Source organism: Carassius auratus, unplaced genomic scaffold, assembly GCF_003368295.1.
Source record: "Carassius auratus strain Wakin unplaced genomic scaffold, ASM336829v1 scaf_tig00215236, whole genome shotgun sequence".
Classification (NCBI taxonomy): Eukaryota; Metazoa; Chordata; class Actinopteri; order Cypriniformes; family Cyprinidae; genus Carassius; species Carassius auratus.
In genome coordinates, this window is record NW_020528000.1 from 219,342 (window position 1) to 238,071 (window position 18,730).

At 37.5% G+C, this 18,730-nt stretch overlaps 1 protein-coding gene across 5 annotated transcripts in view; it reads right to left on the reverse strand.

The window, feature by feature from the left end:
• The window catches only part of LOC113094071 (histone deacetylase 7-like), a 74,609-nt gene that overhangs the window by 20,596 nt on the left and 35,283 nt on the right, over positions 1-18,730 (reverse strand). For all 5 annotated transcript variants that reach the window (XM_026259723.1, XM_026259721.1, XM_026259722.1 and 2 more), the window contains 7 exons: positions 6,991-7,153; positions 6,325-6,412; positions 4,629-4,746; positions 4,447-4,547; positions 2,822-2,944; positions 2,010-2,116; positions 946-1,047 (listed from right to left, as the gene is read on the reverse strand). In XM_026259723.1, coding sequence (XP_026115508.1) covers positions 946-1,047; positions 2,010-2,116; positions 2,822-2,944; positions 4,447-4,547; positions 4,629-4,746; positions 6,325-6,412; positions 6,991-7,134 — 783 coding nt within the window. In that variant the 5' untranslated portion in view covers positions 7,135-7,153. The remainder of the gene's footprint in view (positions 1-945; positions 1,048-2,009; positions 2,117-2,821; positions 2,945-4,446; positions 4,548-4,628; positions 4,747-6,324; positions 6,413-6,990; positions 7,154-18,730) is intronic.

The following is an 18,730-nucleotide window of genomic DNA, read 5'->3' on the forward strand; positions in this document are numbered from 1 at the left end:
ATTCATCATTTTATATGGGAAGTAACACATTTGCTACTTTTATTTGACTTGGTCTCCTGTTAGCTGAGGCTCATCTAAAATTCAGAGTGGTATTTCCCTGGCATAGTTATCATACAACATAACTGTGCACTTTTAGTGAACTTCAAATCTTATAAGTATCTTAAAAAAACCCGATATTTCATATTGATGAAACAAAAGGCCAATTAAAGAGAGTATACCTTAAATATGTTAAAAACTACACTGCAATCTCAAAATAAAAGTTTTTTATTAAAGCACATTTTAAATCATCCTGCACGTTTTTCACACTTTAAAGAAGCACACTTATTTTGTTGTGTTCACTAACATACTGAAGCATATGTAAAGTACACTTGATTATAATTGTAACTGTAGTGTTATTGAATATCTCATTTAAAGTTAATGTCTTTTAAATGTACTAAATCCTAACTTCATAACCACAACTGTGTAATTGCAAATATATTTAAATAACCCAGACACGAGTTTTAATAGAAATGACATAGTTTACCATAAATGCAGTTCAACTTAACCGCATTTCAAAAACAGAAGTAATTGTGAAATTATACATAATGATGTACTTAAGTCCTATTTAAGAGGATAAAAAACCTTCAGCTAATGACATTTCATAAACTAAATGTTTAATTTTAATGAAATGTATCTAAACATTTATTGAAACTGTAATACACTACAATGCATTTTTATTTAAGTGCATTTAACATGACCCTTCATGCACTTCGGCCCTTCAAGTTAAAAAGTTTGGGCACCTCTGTTTTAAAGTATATCATTTCTGTAATAAATACCCTTTTCAAAAGTCTGCTAAAGTGTGTGCTTTTTCACAAGAATGACATTACTTCCTAAAGCCTTTCAGACTGCAGTATTGTGCAGAGCTTGTGAGGAACTGTGAGGACTGAGCGCAGGGGGCTGTGGTACCTTGGTGTTGGCGGGGAGTCCCAGCGTGATGGTGGGGAGACTGGAGGGATTCTGCACTGTAAAGTGAGCTAAAGAGCCGTCCTGCAACAGCAGCCTCTGAGCCTGGAGCACACACACACACACACACACATGCATCAGGAATACACAGGAATTAGGGAGGGAAATGCAGCTAAATGTATCAAAAAATAAAGTCCATTTTAAATTTGTTTCATATCTGTAGTCTATAAATTGTACTACTTACTATTATTCTCAGTAGACCTCGTTTTGGGCAAAAGTTGCTGATATGAAATGGTTTTTAAATGAATAGCAACTAAAACCAGCTCTGAACACTGAATGTGAGCTCAAAGACCTGGACCAGTGATTACACTATCTGTCATCAAAGTAGACAGAAAGTAGAGATTTGTAGAATATATGTCTATTTTTAATTCTATAGTTACGTGAGAACTGGTCCCCGAAGCTAAAGTGTTACCGAGATTTTAATCCTATTAATCGATGCAGCTAAAGTATTAATGATATAATGGCGTCATAAAAGTGGGGAAAATATTGACCCTTAATAAAAAAAAGGCCACAGTTTTAAGAAACCTGTGTGATTAAACTGTCGCGTGCGAGCGGACGAGGCTCCTGTGTGCGACCCGTCAGAGGGCTGTGCATTTATGCAAGCCCAAAAATGAAGGAGTGTGGCGTAATGAAGCGACGAGGAGGCTCGGGATGGAAACAGGAGATCTGGTGTCCCGCAGCTGCCTGCAGCTGTCCTTCTCCGGTGTCTTTGTTTAAAACATGTCATTATGCCAAAGGGCGGGAACCTCCCGAAACAAGCCCTGTCGAGCTCCGCTTTCTCTACAAACAACACCCACCAGAGGAATATTAAAGAGCTGTCCCATCATGCCTCTCTCTCTGTGTGTGTGTGTGTTCAGTTTCTCCTCTCCACACACAAAAAAAATTATTTAAACTGCACTGATTACTTCATTACAGCACACAATGAACCATTTTCCATTAATGTTCGGATTTATAATAGCATTAGCAGAACGTCCCGTTATAAGGAGACGGAGAGAGAGGAGTGTTACCTCATGGGCCAGGCTGGAGGCGGGCAGCGCTCCGTTCTCATGGGGCAGACTGTCGTTCGGGGAGCTGCAGCCGGACACTGGGGTGCTGCTGCTGCTGGGGGACGAATCTGAGACAAACACACACATCTGTCAGCTCACACACGGACACACACATCAATGCATGCATTAAAGTTCACCACAAACATGTTTCCTCTCCCTCGTGTCGTCGTGCATCTTTAAAGCACAAAGGAAAATATTTGAATGAAATCGGAGAGATTTCTGTAAAATACTTTAATAAAAAGATGGTAAACAAATCCATATGAGTCGAGCCGTTTAGTCTTTCGCTTTATATGATGAACAGATTTAATCTAGGCTTTTATCCATGCATTCAGACATAAACAGAAGCTCAACCGGACTTGCCAGACGCAACTCTCGTTGACAGAAGCGCGAACCTGCTCCGCGTCATAACCTCATAACTGATGCGTGTTGATTAATGTTTATTAAATCTGCTCATCATTTAAAGCGACAGTCTCGTCAGAAATCAGCTCTGTTCATATGGATTCGTTTTACGATCTCTTTGTGAACTTTACGGATCGTCAAAGTGGTGATTGCGTAGACGATCAATAAAGGGACGGAAATCTTTTCGATTGAGAACATGAGAACATTTAGTTTTGTTCATTCTTATAAAATATGGACTTATAAAAAGCAAGGAAATGCATCTAGACAACATTTAATTTCCACACACACACACACACACACACAGGCATTTCTACAGTATGTCTATGTCTAATAACAGCAGATCTTCAGAAGCAGAGGCAGGGTGCTGTAGTTACCCAGTGTGTCAGGGACGCGGTGTTTGACGGCCGGCGGCGCGCTCTCTTTGCGGGTCAGCGGGCTCTTCCGGGTGTTCAGGTGCTTCTTTAATTTGTGCTTCACCTTCAGGTTGGGCTCTGAGGCTGCAACAACAACAAAACAGCAACAACAGGAGCTTTCGTGAGTCAACGGATCAGGACTCTTAACGTGTTTGCTTGATGTGCGAGAACCATTGAAGTCTATTCTCACGGGTCAAACTATTAAGTTTATTGTGCTCCATGCATGTTTTGATCAATGTATAACATAATGTGACAGAAATTAGTATTTTTGAGTGAACTATCCCTTTAAGCCCAACTAGTCGACTTCATCTAGTTGATTTAGATGTAGTTTTGCATCCTCTCGGTTTGAAATCTCTTCTCAGTTATTGTATCTGTCACTGTAAAAACACTAGTTCTGGCCGAGGACGAGCTGAAAACTGTTTCCACAGCTGTACTTACTCATCGTTACCAGTAAACGACTCGTGTTAAAGGTTTCCTCGAGTGAAGTGAAGTGGACAGGTCAAGTATTTGGAAACTCTCTCAAGGACTACTTGAAGACCAGTTCTTCTGCAACACTTTCTGAGATGAAAACTGACTGATTGAGTTTGCTTGCTGCCTTTGTCAGAGTCATACTCTGGTCATTATGTGACTATGAATAACAGAGGAAGTACTGTTGTATTTAAGTGTTGTATCATAGAAAACAAAAACTAAATCTGAATTGCGGTTTGAAAAACTGTTGGACTCCCTTTTGTGTTAATTTTCTGTAGGTGCCACCTTCTGTCAGAGAGTAAATCTGCATTTTCATTTTGACAATATTGATTTTATTTGTGTTCCTGTAGCTCAATTGGTAGAGCATTGTGTTATTAAGCGTAAGGTTGGGGGTTCGATTCCCAGGGAACACATGATAGGTAAAAATTGATAGCCTGAATGCACTGTAAGTCGCTTTGGATAAAAGCGTCTGCTAAATGCATAAATATAATTTAATTTATTTATTTTCACCTTCTCTCAGAGTACACTTGCATTTTCATTCAGTCTGTCTACTATTTATTTTACTAATATTTATTTAGTTATTTATTTTACATTTTCATTCAGTCTGTACGCAATTATTTATTAATATTATAATTGTATTTTTATTTTATTTTATTTTATTTTATTTTTTCACCAAAAGTCCATTTTCATTTAGTCTGTCTGCATTTTATTTTATTAATAATGTATTCTTTTATTAATTTCCTTTCCTCATTTCTTTATTTCGCCTATTGTCAAAGAGTGCTTTTTCATTCCCTCTGTCTGCTTTGGTCTGAACAGACAAATCCAATGTAGTGAAAAGACTTTCAGTTTTAAAGCAAATCCTTATAGTGACAATTAGTGCTTCAAAAGCAGAACAGATAGTTTTAAACCCTGCGGCTTGATGTGAATAACTGGACGTCCAGTCAGTGTTCTGATGACACGGTGTTCTGCCCGTGGGGCTGACAGGGGAGTGTCTTTCAGACGTAAATCAGAAGTTGTTAACAGACTGCTGCCTGGAGGAAGAGCGAGGCGCTGGGAGTCTGTCTGAACGGGGCAGCACACCTGTGATGTTTTAATATGCCTGTGTGACGCTGACATACTTGCTCGTCTCAGGGGTGGATCGTCGGGCCCTTCGCTGAGAGCTGGTTTGGTGGAGGACAGGAGCGGCTGCACAGAAGAGCTGGGATCAGGAACCAGCTCCCTGAGGGAACACAGAACACCTTTCTTTTAAAACTGGAGGGAAACACAGCTGATTGCGGTGGTGACGAGAGCGGGTTCTAACCGGTAGGCGACGGACGGGCTGCTCAGGGGGTTGGAGCTGGTCCTCTCTAGCACCGCCTTCTGCTTCTTCAGAATCACCTGCGCCAGCTTCTGCTTCACCAGCGCACTGGCCACAGCACCTGTCAATCAACACAGCCAGCCAATCAGAGGACAGAACCAGAATACATAAGCAAAGCAAAACTATTCTCACACATTTGGCAGGCATTTATATATTTATTACACCTATTTGAAATGTTACTATTCTAATGTCATTTAATTTGACATTTTTAGACAGTATAGACCTAAATCAATACATCAAGCCAATGGAGTCTCCGGTATACTAATGATTTTTAATTCATTTAATTTGTATTATTACTTAATTAACATTAATTTTATTTATTTATTTTATATTTGTATATTATTTCATATTTTATTTCATATTATTTTATATATCTATGTATCTATTTTATTTAGTTTAGCTGGCCTCAATTAGGCCATTTTAAGTATCTAAAATAAGGTGCATTTAGAGACCTTATTAATTCAATTACATTTTAATGATTTCTTTATTATTATTAATAAAGAAATATCTTTATTTCATGTTACTTTAATAATGTTAGGTCATTTTTAGTTTATTTCATATTTTATTTTAGTTGTGAAACTGCTATTTCTAGTCACTGACCCAGAAAAGGTGTAAAATGTCAGTGTTCTCCCACAGATGTTTCTCTGGAGTGTGGTTGAGCTCTATAGTACATCTCAAGGGAAAGAAACTGCATGTTGACTTCCTGTCCTAACATTATGAGCCGGCTACATCACGGTGGCTCTCACCAATACGGTCAATATTGACTCGGTCACTGTTTATGCTGAGCGATTAATTTGACCTCTCTGCAGGTGCTTTCTCTCACAACAATCATTGCATCAGCTGGAATAAAAGCCTTCAGCTGCGGTGAATTATCACCTACACACTTCTGATTAAGATTGACTGCAGTATATGCAGAATAATACATTGGATTATTATTTTATTTTCCTAGAAGAGCACTGAGTCAAGTCATTATCTGTGTAATGCACAATAGCAAAGCTGGTGGTAGTTGGTTTCAGACTCCAGATGGTGATTAACTGCATTCGCATCCATTCATTCACGTATGTCTACAAAAGGCATGGCACGATCTGTAATCGCAGTAACTGGCAGGTCACCAGTGTCTGAGAGACAGTAAATACCATTTATAGAACAACAGGGTTCCCATGTTCGGTACAGACTCCTCCCATGTGTTTTCAACCACAAAGTTTTGTTTTTACTCTCAGAGCTATTTCCTGAGGCAGCCGTGGCCCTGTTTCAGCTGAGGGCACTGGCACCATTTAAAAGCCTTTATCTCAGTCGCTTTCAGTGTACGTGCTTGTTCAGCCTCCACAATTCACAGCCTGCTTGTGCACTACACCGGTGGCATTCTCAGTTGAAAAGGTGTGACAAACTTAAATGACAAATCTCTTTCTTGGGGCTAAAGTTGCATATCAGTGACCAATTTGAGTGATCAATCATCCGAGCGCTTCATTTGAAAGGCATCTCAGTCATTCTGTCATGCTAATCAAAGTAGCATCAATCTAGCATAATGTGTTTGGTGAGTAGGCGTCGACATGCTTTTAGACATTCATTGCATATTTGTTGAGTAAGTAGATAGTACGTCTCTGAACAGCGGTTATGTAAGGGGTATTGTGTCACTCACTCTGTTGACTCTTGTCCTTGTTTTTAAGTTGCTGTAGCTGTTGTTTCGCTATGTCCTGGTCTCGTAGATGCTGATCCATGTTATAAGGCTACAAAAAGAGGAGTCGTCAGTTTCTCATGTACAATAAGTGCTCAGTTGTTCATGATTTGCCAAAGAGCATCATGTATGATTTATATAGACATTAGTCATTTTCTGCTTTCTAAAAATGGTGCAAGACTTCTGTACAAGATCATACAATTAACAAAGCAACTGTCATATGCATATATATATAAAAAAGCATCTTTGACTTGCACACACTACTGTGTTAAAAGTGTGGGGTCTGTAAGATTTTATTTTGGCATGCATTTATATGAAACTGCATCTTTTTGTAACATTAGAAATGTCTTTACTGTCGCTTTTGATACATATAGCTCACCACTGTATTCAGATGTAAAACCAAGTGCTTTTGGATAATCATCAGTCAAATAAACAAAGCCTAACATTAAAATGTGTCTTGTTTGGCTAATATTGAGCCGTCTGTTAGCAGAAAAGAATGGCACTTCCCCGTTTGCTCTGGATTACATGTATTAATGTTGTAATTAATGTTCAGTTCCTGTGTATTGCAGTGCTATGACTCTGTGATGAGGACATCTGTCTGACTGCAGTGAGATCAGTGTGATGCTTCACCTGTATGCGCTGCAGCTGCTGCTGGCTGTACTGGGAACAGTGCTGAGGACTGAAGGGGCCGATCAGCAGGGGGGGGTGCAGAGGGGACAGGAAGGCCGTGTCCGAACCTGGGCGCACCAGACGCTCGCCTACACGCAGGTCCATGGGGGCCACACCGACGCTTCTGGAGGGACACAGACACAAGGACATTTAAAGTGATTATATGAGGTATTACCTTCAGAAATAAAAAAAAATATTGTGAAATATTATTACAATTTTAAATAACTGTTTTCTGTTTAAATATATGTTCAAATGTAATTTAAACGTGTGATCAAAGCATTATTTGCATTGTGGCATTCGTTTTATTTTCATGCAAAAATTCTCATTATGCTATTAATCATAAGTTAAGCATTAGGAAACAGTTAATTCATCATTTATAAATCATTAATAGACATTTATAAGCAGTTTATAAATACATATATAAATGATTTATACCTGATTTAAAAGCATATCTATAATGTATTTAATAATTGTTTTTTCATACTTTATTAATGATCAATTTATCATTTCTCAATGAAGTACAGCATTATTTACAAACCAGTTATTAAGGAGTTCTCAGTGGTTTATAAGATCACTTAGAAATTGTAAGTAAATGATTAATAAACTATTTAAATGTGCATTCATACATATTTTTTTTCAGACATATAGTAATAATTACTTATAGTGTTAATAAATGGTTTATTAACATGTATTTCTACTGTATTTCAGGGTTAATTCAGGTAGTTATAAAACATACGTAGTTGTTTACTATTTTTGTGAGCTCATCTAAAGTGAGGACTATTTATGCCTTGTAAAGCTTTTACAAATGAGATTTAAAGGCTGTTAATAGTTCTATATTCTATCACTGTGTGGTGTTTGTTTCCGTTTTTTGTTTAGAAGATAACTGAGCCTTTAAATACCCTTTATAAATGCTTTACAAGGCATAACTAGTCCTCACTTTAGATGAGCTCACATAAATAGTTAACTGACCACTACTAAATGCTTTATAACTACCTGAATTTACTACATTTCTTGTGATCTTATGAATCATTGGCAACTCCTAAATGACTGGTTTGTAAATAATGCTATTCTTCATTGAGAAATGATAAATTGATCATGAATAAAGTATGAAAATACAATTATTAAACACATTATAGATATGCTTCTAAATCAAGAATAAAGCATTTATATCTGTATTTATAAACTGATTATTTCTGTCTATTAATGCTTTATAAATTATGAATTATCGGTTTACTAATGCTTAGTTAATGATTAATAGTGTGCAGTTATTATAAAGTGTTACCTAATTTTTTAAGCATAAAGATGTGATAAAAGATACACATAAAATAGAATAAATAATAGAATAGAAAGTTGGAAATGTAAATGTAAAAATAATGTCACACAATGCAAAAAAATTCAAATCAAAGTATCATTATAGTTACTGAGATTGTGATATCTTTCCCATGTGACAACTAGCCCCGGTCAGCCTACGTTATTTTGACTGAATAATTCATGCTGCTTAAATGGCAAGTCCTTTCCATTGGTGGAGAAAGAAGTAGAAAGCGGGTGAATATACAGAGTCTGAGAGATGTAAGCGCGAGCACATGTTTCCCTTACAGCACATTCCACACTGATATACAAAGTCGGCCTGATTTGCATAACTTTTGCATGCTGCTTTAAGAATATTTGCATGGTACCAGTGACTCAATGGGACGGACTGCATCACCCTCACACAGAGCAGACAGGAAAATCACAAAGCCGCCGTGTGCATGTATGTTGCCCAGAGCGCTTGACAGATTTCTCATCCGAGGAGTTAAAAGAGCACTTCAGCCATATAGAGATTTCAGTATTTCCAGACTTTTTCCCACTTAATTCCAACAAAGACTCCCAAAAATAGCTGTGTTTCCCACACTCACAAGATCTAGTGCTTCAGAAACGGTGACTCATGCCCCTTTGACGGCCCAAAGCACACTCACTATTGTATTTCTGTGAATTGTGACGGTTTTGTCACCGTTATTCTGACACAAAAGTCAATGAACACAAAGGCTTTCTACAGAAGACCAATCAGCAGCGGCGAAAATGAGTCATGAATGACTTCAGCCGGTGAGGAACAATATGTACCTCTGAGCTGGTGTGTTATGCAAGAGGAAGAGACAGAGAAACAGAATGAGAAATGAGATCAAAAGAGTGTGTTTCTAGAGCAGCCAATCAGAGCATTAGAAAGATTTCTGAAGAATCACGAGACACTGCAGACTGGAGTCATGATGCTTTGTATCGCAATGTTTTTTTTATATATATATTATAGTTATTTTAAATCCAATGTAAAAAAATAAATGATAAAAGTAAAAAAATAAAAAATAATATATATATGCACCGAGGAGTTGAAGATTTGTTAAATCTATTATATTTAAGCCATTGTGGATTGTTTTGCATGTTTATTTTCAGCTTTTCTACTGGCTGCTGAAAATTCAGACAGGAATAAATGACATTTCCAGATATTTAAGGGTTATTTTAAATAGAAAACTGTTTAAATTGTTATAATATTTCACAATATTATTTTTTTACTGTATTATTAATTACAATAATGCTGCATTATTGAGCATGAGAGACTACTTATTAGACTTCTTCATTATACATATATTATAAACATTACATATATAACATTTATTTTAAATATATTTCTAATATAATAATATTGTAATTTTACTGTTTTTACTTGGAGAGCACACGAGCATAAGAAATATAATCAAAAGAGGTGCATGATGTTGGTTGAAGGTTAAATGAAATGCTGGAGGTGTTTACACATCAGAGGATGTCCTGACACGTTCTGACACACTCCAGGATCTCCTCAGCCCCATGTTAGGATCTTGAAATGGAGAGGAGGAACATCCTGGCACCGCAGCGCTGGATGCCGAACGTGTTTTGGGTTCTTGCTTCCCTGAGCTCTCAACATCGAACATATTCCCACCCGGACCCAGTGTACACGCTCCACAGCGCTCCACTGTATTCCAGGAAATAACACGACTCCCACATCTCTTTTTCCTCAGCATTCCCTTCCTGATAACACAACATACTATATTCCTCTCTAGATTATTCCAGCTTTCAGCACTGCATGGTTTTTCCAAAAATGTCCTGTTGGTCCAGGCTTGCCAGCTTCAGGAAAAGACTCAGGCTCCCAGAAAAAAATGAGACAGAATTGACCAATACGGTGTTTTCCGACCTATGGAGAGCTACGGATATGAATATTCTTGAAAAAAGTCCTATACTGCTATCGTGGAACCCTTTGAAACACTTTGTAAATATAAAGCATGGTAATAATTCAGTACCAAATACATCTATAATACCTGTTATGGTAGTTTATAGTACGATAAATAAATGTAACATAAATAATTCATGAATAAATGTCTGTGTACTGAGGCAAGCATGTTTGTTGTACTCCTACTCAGAGAAGGAAACAATAGAACTCAACTCAATAGAAACAGGTCAACAGATATACTAATAAAAGTGACAGACAAGCAGATGTGCAGTGGAATGCACACAGGAATGTGTGTGTGTGTGTGTGTGTGTGTGTGTGTGTGTGTGACAGGGCATTTTCCTTTAAAGCTGTGAGACCGAGTGTCTGCAGGAAAATATGAAAGTATGAATCTGCTTCTTAGGAAATTGTGAGTTGGTGAAGATAAGAGTGTCAGACCGACTGCGAACTAAACTGGTTGTTGAATTTTTTTAATCTTCATGAAGAAACAATATCATTCAAAAGTATGAGGTCAGCAAACAAAACAAAAAAAAAAACTTTAATTCATCAAGGATGCATTAAACTGATCAAAATGTATGTTACAAAAGTTGTTTGTTTGTTTTTTCATCAAAGAAGTCTGAAAATATTTAATCACAGTTTCCACAAAACATTAAGCAGTACAGCTGTTTTCAACACTTAAAATAAATTATAATAACTAAAATTAATCTGTATATTAGAATGATTTCTGAAGGATCTTGTGCCACTGAAGACTGAAGGAATGATGCTGAAAATTCAGCTTTAAATCACAGGAATAAATTTCATTTTAATGTATATGAACATAGAAAACAGTTATTTTAAATTGTAATAATATTTCACAATTTTGCTGTTCTTTCTGTATTTTTAAACAAATAAATGCAGCCTTGATGAGCAGAAGATACATAAATAAGCAATAAAATCTCTTACATACCCAAAACCTTTGAACAGTAGTCTATCAAAAGAATATCATAGTATTTTTTTCAAGTATTTTTGGAATATTAAAAAAACAATGGCATTTCAATCTGATGCCAGAGCTGCCAGCGCAGTAGATTTTTAGGAATAATTGCTTAATTTAAATTAAAAGGCATCAAATTCTATCTAATATTGATATTGTTCTCACAGTAAAAAGCAGGTCTCCATGATATTCTATAGGTCTCATAGTTTATAAAGGAACAAATCACGGACTGTGAGCAACAGCAATACTAATAGTAATTATTAGTAACTGTGATACATTAACCTAACTGTATTTTTAGGACAAGACACCATTTAAACTAGGTGCATGTTTTCCTTGAATGATATAAGACTCTAGCTCACTATCTGACTGCAGTGAATTACTTCCTGTAGCTGAATATTCATTAAGCAGTAAGGAAGAAATGCTGGCACGTCAGAGATAATTTTAGGTTTTCGGTTTACAATGTCTCTCTTGTCCATGTAATGTCTGCAAAACAGAAAGTGTGAAGGAGTTGTTGACACACTCTTAAAAGGCTCTTCAGTGGTTCAGTTCAGATCACAAAATCCCTCTGCTTGCCAAGAGCCATTATTTTGCTGTACAGGGTTCTTGAGTTGAACCTTGAAGATTAAAGACCTTCTTGATGTTACATTATAAGTTCTTCAGTTCAGTGTATTGCTTTGAGGTTGTTTTATACTAGGATTTCATAAACTTCCTTGCTTAAAGCTCTGTGTAGAACTCAAAACATGCCACTGTGATGCCGGGCTGCTGCTAAGGTGTTTAAAGTGCTTCATACATATGCTAGGCAGTAGGGCTGTGTCCGATACATCGATACGACGACAGATGTTTGACAAAATTAGTATCGACAGCATTTTTCAGTATCGATATCGCGGCACATGCACAGCAGTTGGACCGTGCTTTATTTGAATGCAAGAACAGCATTTAAAATGGATTTGAAAAGTGCAATGTTATGTTTCTAAAAAAAATTATGAATAGAGTATATTATATAAGCTACAACTAGGTTTAATCTGGCTGCAGAGGAACACAACCGGGGGTTGCCTGATATAAAGAGATGTAACCTGGCAACCATGTGATCTCGCTCTCTCTCTGCTGTGGATAAAAGCGCTGGCTTTCTGAAAACACCGGTCAGCTTGCAGTTTAGCGATTTAAACACTTCGATATTTTCGAGTTTACACTAATAGAATTGATCCCACAACCTTTCGCGATGCTAACGCAACGCTCTACCACTGAGCCACAGCAACATAACAGAATGAGTTTACATTTACTAGAATTGAACCTGCAACACTACCACTGAGCCACAGCAACATAATAGAATGAGTTTACACTAATAGAATTGATCCCACAACCTTTCGCGATGCTAACACAACGCTCTACCACTGAGCCATAGGAACACCAATATAACAGAATGAGTTTACACTAACAGAATTGAACCCACAACCTTTTGCGATGCTAATCCAATGCTCTACCACTGAGCCACAGGAACACCAATATAACAGAATGAGTTTACACTAATAGTATTGAACCCGCAACCTTTCGCGATGCTAATCCAATGCTCTACCACTGAGCCACAGGAACACCAATATAACAGAATGAGTTTACACTAATAGTATTGAACCCGCAACCTTTCGTGAGGCAAACGCAATGCTCTACCACTGAGACACAGCAACATAACAGAATGAGTTTACACTAATAGAATTGATCCCACAACCTTTCGCGATGCTAACACAATGCTCTACCACTGAGCCACAGGAACACTACCAATAACAGAATGAGTTTACACTAATAGCATTGAACCAACAACCTTTCGCGATGCTAACACAACGCTCTACCACTGAGCCACAGCAACATAACAGAATGAGTTTACACTAATAGAATTGATCCTACAACCTTTCACGATGCTAACGCAACACTCTACCACTGAGCCACAGCAACATAACAGAATGAGTTTACACTAATATAATTGATCTCACAACCTTTCGCGATGCTAACGCAATGCTCTACCACTGAGCCACAGGAACACTACCAATAACAGAATGAGTTTACACTAATAGCATTGAACCAACAACCTTTCGCGATGCTAACGCAACGCTCTACCACTGAGCCACAGAAACATAACAGAATGAGTTTACACTTACTAGAATTGAACCTGCAACACTACCACTGAGCCACAGCAACATAATAGAATGAGTTTACACTAATAGTATTGAACCCGCAACCTTTCGCGATGCTAATGCAACGCTCTACCACTGAGCCACAGGAACACCAATATAACAGAATGAGTTTACACTAATAGTATTGAACCCGCAACCTTTCGCGATGCTAATGCAACGCTCTACCACTGAGCCACAGGAACACCAATATAACAGAATGAGTTTACACTGATAGTATTGAACCTGCAACACTACCACTGAGCCACAGCGACATAATAGAATGAGTTTACACTACTAGAGTTGAACCTGCAACCTTTTGTGCTGCTAACACAACGCTCTACCACTGAGCCACAGGAACACTAATATAACAGAATGAGTAGAATGAGTATTACAATACATATTAAAATGAGTGCATTATTATTTATGGGCTTAAAAACAAGATGCAAACAATCCGAATATTGTACCTGGTGGAGAGTGCCCGATGTTAACATGAAACCTTTGGCATACCTGTATTGTTATACTGTGGTACAGTTATGGAGGCCGACTGCAGCGCTCAACTTTCTGCTCTGCCTACAGTTAGAAATAGCTCTACAGTATGCAGTGTTTAATAGACAGCTGTTTTACTAAATTCTGCTGGGGTGAAATTCAGTGCAGTCCTGTATCGTGATATGCATCGTATCTTGAGTTTGTTGGCAATACACAGCCCTACTAAACACACACACACACACACACACACACACGTCTTGACTTACAGTCAGCGTGTGTTGAGAGAGGCATTTTAAACTGGTTGTGCTGGTCAGACAGGTCGGGGTGTGAGAGGGATGGAAGTAGGAGTGTGTTATACACTGGAACTTGTGTTTTTTTTTTTTTTTTTTTTTTTTTGTCTGACTGTGGCAGTAATGGAAATAAATGTCTCATAGTCCCTTTTGTGACCATTCACCTCACCCAAGTTTAAAAATAGTGTCTCATTTAGCTTTTATGCATCCGGTAATTATTTATTTTTAAGGACAAGTGGTTAGTAACCACTCATAGCAACTGCTTGTTGTTATAGTCAGATGCCCAGTAACTTCAAAACCTGTTTGGATAAAAATAATGCTTACAGGTGCCAAAAAAGGTGATCTCATGATAGAGATGTAATCACACATAATCAAAGAATACAGTTATTTCAATACTATATTGCAGCAGTAAAATTATATTAACACTGTTATACAATCATTTTGAATTAGGTTTTTCAGTAGAAACAGCACCAAGTCATCAAGCACAATGTGGGAAAAGTTCGTTTCCTTATACATAAATCTTAGTTTCTTAAGAAATCACTCACAGCCACAGGAAATGACGTTTGACAGGATCATTTCTATGTATATCTTCTATATTATTGATTTCTGATGAGTCATGCTGGGTAGCTCCGCCCACAGTAGGATCTCATTGGTTCAAAATTCCACTACAAATCAACATCAAATCTGTTCTGATTGGTCGTGGTTTTGTCACATTGCACAGTATTTTCACATTAAGGAGTTCCTGTAGCTCGAACTGCAGGTTTGATTTCTGAGAGAATACATGAACTGATGGCAAATGCACACATAGAAACAAACACCAATAGAAAATCATGCATTAAACAATTCTGACACAGGTTGTTAGAATTAGGAATGTTTAATACATTTAATTTCACAAGAGAATATAGTTTACTTTGCTCTACATGAACCAAATATCTTACTGATCCACCATCAATGTGTTGTTTATGCAAGGTATTTGCAGTTAACGCGTTAAGTTGCAATGAAATGGAAGTAGACAAAGAACTTTTCTTCCGAATTGTAACACAAGTGAAAAAGCTGAATCGAAATAGGTTGTTGATGGGACGGAGCTAGTCGATTATAATAAGAGGGTGTGGTTTATGTAGACTAATGATGCATTTACACAACAACAATGTATGTTTTTTCTTTGCATTTTTAAATAGTTTTGCAAATAGATGACATGCTGTCAAAACAATCCTCTTTCACATGGATCCACAAAAATAACTAACGACACTGTATTATTCACGGCAGGCAAGTAGTTGGCGATAGAAACACTACACAAGCATTCTTCTACAGAGCAGTGAATACAAACAATCAAGATCGCGCAAGTGTCGAGCAATTTGAATGGGACGTACAATGAGGGAGATTACTACAAGTGACCCTGGACTTATACATTTTTTCAAAAACTTGCACTTTAAAACCCATTTTTTAAAGTTTATGTTTTCAGGACCCCAAAACACCATTGTCCATGTACATGTCCAGACGAAACGCATAAAACGTTTTCAGTTTTTCGTTGAGAACCGTGTCCTCTAAACAAAAGCTCTTTTATGAGAAAGCGAAAGAGGAGAGAAAGCAAATGAATGATAGACAGGAAAGTGAGGAGAGGGAACAGGAGGTGGAGGGGTGAAGAGATATTGAGGGAGATTGTGTTATTTCAGACTGATGATGGGAGAAAACAGCAAGATAAGACAAGAACCCATTTCCTTTGAATCGTAGGTCCTCGATCCACTGGTGCATGACCTAGACCTCACAGACACTACCACAGGGTGTTCACAAACACTGGCCATTCCTTGTACAGATCTTTCCCGAGCCAAAAAGATAGTAGGAGAAGAAAGGGAGACCGAGGGAGGAGACGAGAGAGAGAAAGAGAAAGGGGGAACAATAATAAATAAATGAATGAAAATTAATAGTAATATGTTTTGGAAAAAGGAAATAAAAAGAAAAAAAACAGAATAGCTATGATAACAGTAATGGTGACAATGGAAGTGTAGAGAAGGAAACAGAACATATGATAACTTCATGTGAATTAAATGTAAATAAGGATAGAGAAAATAAAAGCTTAACTGATAGCATTCAAAGAGTTACACACATACACAATGAAAGAGGGAAGAAAGAGAAAAAACAACAGTAAGCTAACAGGACGTAAACTATAAAAGTTATATAAAAGGACACAAAATGTTCCTCACAATTTTGTCATGATTTTCTCATTTTGTTATGACAAAGAGGAATCGCTTCTCCTATTCATGTATTGAAAAAAGGAAACCAAGTTTGAAGGAATCAATAATTATGTGCAAATGGCAATAATTTCTCCAAGTTTAAATCCTCTAGTAATAATCTGAATGTGTTTCTTTGCTAATGTCAGTGCAATTAATAAAAAATGTTTAAAATGATTAGAAATCTGTAGTGGCATGAAGAACCTGTAACATCTATGGAATCTTTCCATTCCACAAAAGTGTATGTTCTTTACATTCTTCGAATGTTCTCCATACTAAAGAAAGTTTCTTTAGGATGGCTTTCTATTTTCATCACTGCAAAACCCCTTCTGGGATGTTTATCTGTAAGAGCACTGGTGTGCACAGGCCTTCAGTCTGGTTTTAGTAAAGGTGCATTATGTTGGATTGTCAGTCAGTCAGCTCTGCTGATCCTACACCTCTTGACCTTCATCACAAGCCCAGTCCAAGAACACCAGCTGCACAGGCTGTGCTACAGCCGAGTGTGAGCTACACAGCACACACACACACACACACACACACACACTTTCTGTTGGCCAGAGATGTGGCCTGCAGAATGGGAAATGGAGAACAATAGAAGGCAAGCAGTCGATGTAAATCTGGGAGCCTAGAAAAAGAGCCGGTTTGTGTATTCGCTAGTGAGTGTGCTGTTCTGAAAATAACGCCAGCCAGCAAAACAGGAAGTGTGGAACGAGTGACATCTGCTTGTCCGGGGTCAAACTCCTCGCCCCCCTGCCGGGAGATGTTGATGTTAGGCTGCGTAATTGGCATGTAGCGAGTGCGAGGGAGCGACGTTTCTCTTTTAGCCCTGATCATTTCAATGGCCACTTTTGTTTGTTATGCTCATCTGACAGAAGAGGAGGGGTGAAACGTGCTATAAAACTTCCTCAGGGTTGGGACGAGTTCAAAAAGAGAGGGATTTTCTCATGAAAAGTTGGATTCTTGAAGGGTTTGATTTGATATGGTTCATAAAAGTGAAAGTGGCCATCGTTTGATGTGTAAGCGATGGCTGCTTCATCCATGGCAGCAGTTTTGTGTGTGAACGGGTTGCGCTGTGTGTCTAAAACCTGACTACAACCTGTAGATAAGAGCTGTCCGAGCATCTGGCACTCCAAAGAGATTGAAAACAAGCCCTGACTGCTGTGTGTTGACTAGCAAAACTCCTCACAAACACGCACAACTGCGTAATGGGCCTCTACAGATATCTGCAAAACCTTCAGATTGTGTGTTCATTATCTGTGGAGATTAAACACAGTGTTCCCCACTACTATATTGCACTTGCAGCAAACATAAATCTCATTAAAAGTAGTATTATGAGTTACAGATTACTCAAACACTTATTTAGCTATATGAAAATGCAAGTTAACCAGTAGCCAGTAAATAAAATGACGTGGTAGTAATAATGTCTCTTGATTTTCATTTGGTTTTAAAATGTGCAGTAAGCAGCGCCCACAGCTGTTAAACCTGCCTCCTGAAAATATCTCACTTACTTCATATGCAAGGAAACATATGGACTATAATCCATCAAGATTCAGACTCTCTAGTAATAGCTAAGGAAATTAAGTGTTTTTGTGTTAAACAAGAGGGTTTGAATAATATATTTCACATTTAAGTATAATTTAAATACTTCTGAGGTATTTATTCCTATTTTAAATTAGCCTTAATTCTTATATTTTCAGTTTTGGCAATTTTGCCATAACAATTTTGTCATTATATGTGTGTGTGCGTCTGTGTGTGTGTGTCTGTGATTTAAGTACTTCAACTTACAGTTGCAAAGACAACATTTGAAGTTTTTATTGAGGTATTTTATCTATTTTTTTGTTTTATTTATGTTGACCTTTTCCTCACTTTTTAAATGCATTCAAGACGATTTAACAGCAGAAATAAGATTAGATTTTGTGTCTTATTTGAAATGTGAAGTTGTCTGAGATGTGAATATTTTTCTACATGGATGAACTGCTGGTTATTATGCATTAAAGTATGGACAGGATGTGTTAAAGTGGCCTTCAAAAGATATATTGTGATGTTTGAGTTGCACACTATGCCATGGAAACAACCTAACTATATTCATCATTGTTAGACATGATGCTTAAAGTTTCCATTAAAACCAAACTAGTGCGCACTTTCATTTTTACCAAACACGCAGTGACATTATTGTCTGTGGAAATTGTCATTGGTCACAGATGACAGCTCGGGTATTTAACACAGAATATTCCTTTAATAATCTGCCTGAGAAAACATCTTTCCAGTGTCTATTCTCATGTCACGGCCCTGACCTCTGTGATATTGTCTATATCTCCTCAGATCCTGGA